Here is a 6,356-nt window from a genome sequence, read left to right as displayed (position 1 = left end):
GTGTCTAACATATGTCAAGTGATTCCATATTGAGATTTGAAGCATAAATAGTAAAAGAAATAATGCATATTTGGCCAAAATAAAGTGATTTGGAAAGACTTTGGATGTTAGGGTTCATAGGGTTGAGATTCTGGTACCTCTGTTTTCCTCTTTAAAAACTTGACTGGCTTATCCATTTGGTTAATTTAGTAGAAGGGTAAAGCATTTGGATAATCTTTAGTGCAGTTATAAAAAGTAAAACTTACTACTTTATTTAATTAAATTTATATTTGAAGAGATAATACCCTTTAAACATATTTTAGCCAAAATGCTGTACAAATTATTTAAATATATGTAATTGTCAAATGCTATACTTTATATTTGGAGGAAACAACAGTAACAACAAGTGCTTACCTTGTCTAGTCTTAAGCAGCAAAATGGCATTTTTCATGAAGGAGATGACAAAAAGTTGGTGAACTTCCTATATATGGAGAATAAGGTGGGTAGCCTTTAGCATACCTGCAAAACAAGATGAAATATTACCCTTGAATAAGGCTTGCAACATTTGAAAATTAAGTTACGGCCATGTTCCTCTGTTTCCATAAAGTTAGAATCAGTAACTCACTATGTTGTAATCATATTTTGATTAATGACGTAGTTTAGAACCAGGGTAGGAAAACTACTGCTCAGAGATCAAATCTGGCCCACCACATGATTTTGTGATCTAAAGGTGGTTTTTATACATATAAATGTTTTTAAAAAAAGAATAATATTTTATGTCATGTAAAAATCATATAAAGTTGAAATTTTAGTATCCATACATAAAGGTTTATTGAAATACAGATCCATTTATGTGAAATACACATTCATTTATGTGTTGTGTGCATGGGTGCTTTTGTGCTTCAACAAGAGAGTTGAATCATTGCAACTAGGATCATAAAGCCTAAAATATTTACTAGCTGTTCCTTTCTAGACAAAGTTTGCCAACCCTTAGTGTGGAGAATTTAGATGTATTTTTAACAAACAACAATGTTAATTTTTACAAAATACACTTAAAGAAAAATGCATTATTATGATTACTCTCTCAATATTCACTAGCCATGAATGCATAATCAAAAGGGGGCAAATGATTGACTTAATTTGTTAGAGTTTTTCTGGAATCATTTTTCAAGGACATTCAGTATGTTTGCTGACTTCTGAAAAATAACCACATGCACATTTTGGCTATGCTGACTTTCAAAAGGAAACTTCTAAAAAGTAGTAGCATAAATGAAAATTAGGAAATAAAAGAAAATTTAGTGAAAGCAATATTCCTTTATCCAATAGGGAAGCTCTTGATTTAAATAAATGTGCCAGATAAAACATGAAATTTTGGACCTAGTTGAAACTGTTTTCCAGACATCATTTGCTGAGAAGTAAAAATAGAGCACATTTTGTGCATTTAGAAGTTGGTGATTTTCAGTACTACTTCAACATCTCTTTCATTTTTCTACAAATAAAAAAACCTCTACCTCATTTTTTTCAGAAATAAGTATGAAAAAAGAATTTCAACCACACCCCAAAACACCATTTCCTGGAACGATACCGGTTGCCAAACCTCTCCCTGTTCCCATCCTGGATTCCACAAATATATTTGAGCACTCAGGCCATTAATTTCCTGGAGAGTGGATTTTGTTCTCTGGGTACATCAAAGTTTATTGTAATAAATGAAAAAAGAAAAAATGCAGAGCGAGGGATTAAAAAAAAAGAGATCTTTCCAAGTTTCAGTGGTATTTCAGTTTGTTTTAGTTTAATTAAACATTAATCAAGCTTATATTATATGAAAGGTATTGGGACAAAGGTTAGGAGATGATGTTACTGATGCCACTAATACCGGTATTACTTCTAATGGTAATTAATACTTACTGAATGCTTACTCTGCCAAAACATAATCATAACCACTTTTCTCCATTATCTCATATAATCTTCAGATAACGTTATGGAGGTAGTAATTCCACTCAGTTTACAGGTAAAGAAATTGTAGGCAAGATTGTTCAGTCAAAGTCATTCATACACAATAGTATAAGGTGGGTCTGGCACAGCAAAGTCTTTCAGACTCCAAAGTCAAGGCTGTGGACCACTACGCTCTCCACAAGCACTGGCAATATATATGTGGAATAAAACATGCAAACAAACTCTACTGCAGGCTAAAATGTGATTAATGTTATATAGATTGGTACTGCATTATTATGGAAGCTTACAAAAGGGACACAGCACTTCTTTTATTCAACATTTAAAATATTATTGATGCATCCTGTATGAAAAAGACTGCGAAAAGCTGAGATGAGCAAGGGAAGCTTAATGGAAGAGGCTGCATTCACATACCATTGAATAACTGATTGAGCTTTAATAAGGACGTGAAATAAAAAAAAAGAGGTAGAATGTACAATATAATAAAAAAACTCACAGTTATGAAAATGCAGTTTATATCCTGGAATACTGGTTTTTGTCTTTTTTTTTTCTTTAAAGATAAAGAATAACTTAGAAGAATGAGGCTGGAAATACATGTTGAAGCCAGAAACTTGAGGGCTTAGAATGTTCTGTAGTCGAGAGATACTGAGTAATAGAAGGGTGTTTTGGTAGAAGCATGTAGAAATGATTCTACAATGGCCACAAGGTAAGAACATTAGTTCCTTATGTATTGCTAAAGTACCTAAAAACATTACCTAAGGATATTAGCACAAACCCAGTAATCTTACATCTTCGAGCATCTAAACATACTCTAAGTTTGAAGAAATTTCTTCATCTGGTGTAGTTTCATCTTCTGATTGGTCACTTAGAAGATCACATGTTTGAATTGACGATGTATCTGCAACCTCTAAAACAGGAGCAATGCTAGGTCTTCTCACTTCTTTGCTTCCCTCTGCAGGAAGAGACAGGGTAGGGCCACTTGCTGCTCTACAGCTTGTGTCTTGCAAGTCTATAGCCACAGTACCTAAAACAATCAAACATGAAAATTCATCAAGACATTTGCTATCTATATGTCAATATTGATCACTGGACGATGGAAGTGAAATGAAATACAATCAGCGTAATCAAGAAATATGTATATATTTTTTAGCCTTGAGTTCAAAAAGCTAATTATTTCTTTTTCATGTGGCCATTTCCCTGGATAAGAAATTCTGCATTTGTGTAGAAAAGTGTATTTGCTGATTGTCTCCCTATAGCACAAAACATAAAATCTGTCAAGTCCTGAAGTATGTAGAAACTAAAAGTGAAAAGGTACACTCTGTTGTTTCAGTTTATATTTCTTTAAAATTTAAATTTGTTTTGTTGGCCAATTTTTTAAAATTCTCATTTCGTCTTTCTCCCCCTTTTTTATTAAGGTTTTTTTTTTTTTTTACTGATTTGTAACCACCTTTTCATATCAGAACACTGACATTTTACATATTTTTTTAAAAAGCAATATTTATTATGTACTGCATCCATGCATGCCATATATGGGGAGCAATATTCTAAGCACTTGAGATATGTAGAAAAGCAGACAGACAAGGTTTCTACACACATGGATTTTATCTTTAAAATAACCAAGTAGACAAATAAATGAGTAAAGTAATTTTAGACAATGATAAATAGCACACAGGAAAAACAAAAGCAAAAAAAAAAAAACAGCATGACATGATAAAAAACGGGGGGGCTGGGGACATTTGATTTTTGACACGAAAGAGAGTAAGAAACATGCAAGTCAGTAGCTTACGGCTATTGAATACTCGAGGTGTTCAAGGAATAGGAAGAAGAAGAAACAATTCCCTTTGTGATTCTTATTGGAATTTAAAAATTAATTTAAACATCAACTTATGGAAAATTGATGTCTCTCCCTCTTGGAGAAAATAATGCAACCTAATCAATGAATGCCACCATATTTCATGATCACTCCTTCATGTGTGCACTCAGTCACACCTGGTCATCCTTCTAGAAGTCCTTAGTCTTCACTTCATCCCATTCTTTAAAGCAATTGTTTAAAATTCTACTTCCCTCAAACCTCTGACCTTCCAACCTTCTTCTTCATTATAACAGCATGAGTTTGTAAGGGGAGGGGAGAGCTAATGGATTGTTGCATTTCTTTTCTTGTACCATGGAAAGAGGTCAGCTACAGATTTCTAAAAATGTTGAGGAGAATTACAAGTCTTCACAGAGAAAGGGTGGAAATTCATTTCTGAGTGTGAGAGTTGATAGGGACAAGACTGGTGAGAACATCTGGGTATTCCTCACAACTGGAATAAGTTCGGGGGTTAAGTTTCAGGGGCTGTTACCTGTTACACATACTGCACTTTCTTTTTTTTTTCTTTTTGTCTTTTTCCGTGTCCGGCAACGGATCGCAACCCTCAGTGTCATGCCTGTACCGGACCGGGACCGGCAACGGGATTGCAACCCTCGGTGTTGCACCCGCACCTCGCTCAGCCAGTGAGCGGGAACCGGTCTGTACGTGGGATCCGAACCCTCGGCGGGAGCGCCGCCACGCTCCCAAGCGGCACACTGTAGCAGTGCGCCACTGGGCCGGCACCATACTGCACTTTCACATACACCCACACCGCACCCTGTGTATTGTGAGAGAGGCTGGTAGCCTGCAGTAATCAGGGGAGTCTCTACAAGGAGACTTGCGAGTTTGTCCGAAACAGCTCGGCCTAAGAAAAAGATGTGGGGACCAACACTCAGCAGATCCAATATCTGAGGTAAGGTAATATTAGAAGCTATGGACACAGTCCTTTCTAATTTTTGGCAGCATAAACACAGGATTAACATAATGCAACCTGTGTATGCTTGGGTGAGGGGAGGGGGATTTTTCGAGGTGATGAGATTAAATTGTCCATTAAGCAGTGAGTGGATTTGATTTATTTAAATTTTATAAATTTGATTTATAAAAATAAAAGAAAGCCATATGATATGTTCTAAAGTTGCAAACTCAGATTTGTATTTACTGCATTTGCCCTCTGCAGATGACTATGTCGTCTATTTCAGAGAGAAAAGAGAAGTTATCATAGAACTCTTCCTAGTCCCTCTGTCCAAATAAGCAAAAATGAGAGCTTCCCCAAGTTTTTCTTCTCTTATTTCTGTTTACAAGGAAACAGACATACCTCCCTTCATGTGAAACTAATCCCTACTCTTGTGCTGTGGATTAAATTCTCTTGGACCCTCCAAGGAATTGTGATCTTTTTATCACCTCCTCCCCAGTCTATGACTCTGCATCACCTCCGACCATTTCTTTATCCTTTTCCTGTCTAACGCAGGCAGGCTTCTTGAAGGAGCGTTTGCACATGCGTTCTGCTTCTGGCCACTTCTGGTGTCTTCTGAGGGCTGGGAGGAAAGAATCTGTTCTGGTCTTCACTCCTTGGCTCGTCCATGACCATCTTCTCCCTGTGTCTCTTTTCATCACTGTCCTGCTATGCATGTCTGTGCCCTAATTTCCTCTTCTCATAAGTACACTAGTCATACTGGATTAGGGCTCACTCCAATGGCCTCATTTTAACTCGATTACCTCTGTAAAACCCTGTCTCCAAATAAGGGCACATTCTAAGGCACTGGGGGTAAGGACTTCCATACATGACTCTGGGGGAACCCAGTTCAACCCATAGCACTACTCTTGCCTCATCCAGTGTTTTCAAAATATGAGTAGATGAACCTTCCCACACTCTGACCTCTCAATTTCTTGAATTCACTGAAGAATGGCTTCTTCACCTTGTCTAGCCCTTCACTTCCACGGCGATTATAGTGATTATACCAACTTTTCATCGTCTCCTTCCCTCCCTTGATGTTCTCTCTTCTTTTCTTACCCATCTTAAATGCCATGTTTGAACATTACGATATTTTCTTGCATATACCCTTGGCTCCCTTGATACATTTTTGCTCTATTACACTCTCTTGACATAATAAAATCCTGCTTAAAGTCAACTTTCCATGTTCCGCATACATGTGCCTATGCAACTGACCGTATCTGAATAATTTAACTCCTGCATCACTGTTAATCTCTCCACATCGTTTGTTCTAATTCTTAGCAATTTCATCATACATGTAGATGATCACTTCCAACTCTCCAGACTCAGTTCCTCATCCTCTCCTCCAGTTATGGTTATTCTTCTACCATTCCTCAGCCATTACTCTCAGGTCACACCCTAGATTTTGTAATTACTACTTAGTGCACATAATTTCTACTTTTGGCATCTCACCCTCTGACTCCTACCTTTATCTTCTCTCTTTCCAGCTTGCTCCTTCTTGAGTCCCATTGAAATTATAATCTATTAACCTACTACATTTTCAGTATCCTTTAACCAACAGATGTCTTTTCACTACCTTACCTAAATTAAGTTTCATGGCCTGTCATTATATACACTCTCGTATAG

At 36.7% G+C, this 6,356-nt stretch overlaps 1 protein-coding gene across 1 annotated transcript in view; it reads right to left on the bottom strand.

The window, feature by feature from the left end:
* LOC103598507 (potassium channel subfamily T member 2-like) overlaps positions 1–6,356 on the bottom strand; it is a gene marked incomplete at its 5' end in the record, with an annotated part of 230,756 nt that overhangs the window by 113,693 nt on the left and 110,707 nt on the right. The window contains 3 exon segments of the mRNA XM_008582500.1: positions 394–422; positions 425–498; positions 2,740–2,953. Of these exon segments, the coding sequence (XP_008580722.1) occupies positions 394–422; positions 425–498; positions 2,740–2,953 (317 nt within the window).

Source organism: Galeopterus variegatus, unplaced genomic scaffold (assembly GCF_000696425.1).
Source record: "Galeopterus variegatus unplaced genomic scaffold, G_variegatus-3.0.2 Scaffold2648, whole genome shotgun sequence".
Classification (NCBI taxonomy): Eukaryota; Metazoa; Chordata; class Mammalia; order Dermoptera; family Cynocephalidae; genus Galeopterus; species Galeopterus variegatus.
Note: the sequence above shows the minus strand (reverse complement) of the source record. Positions and strands in the feature narration are given on the sequence as shown.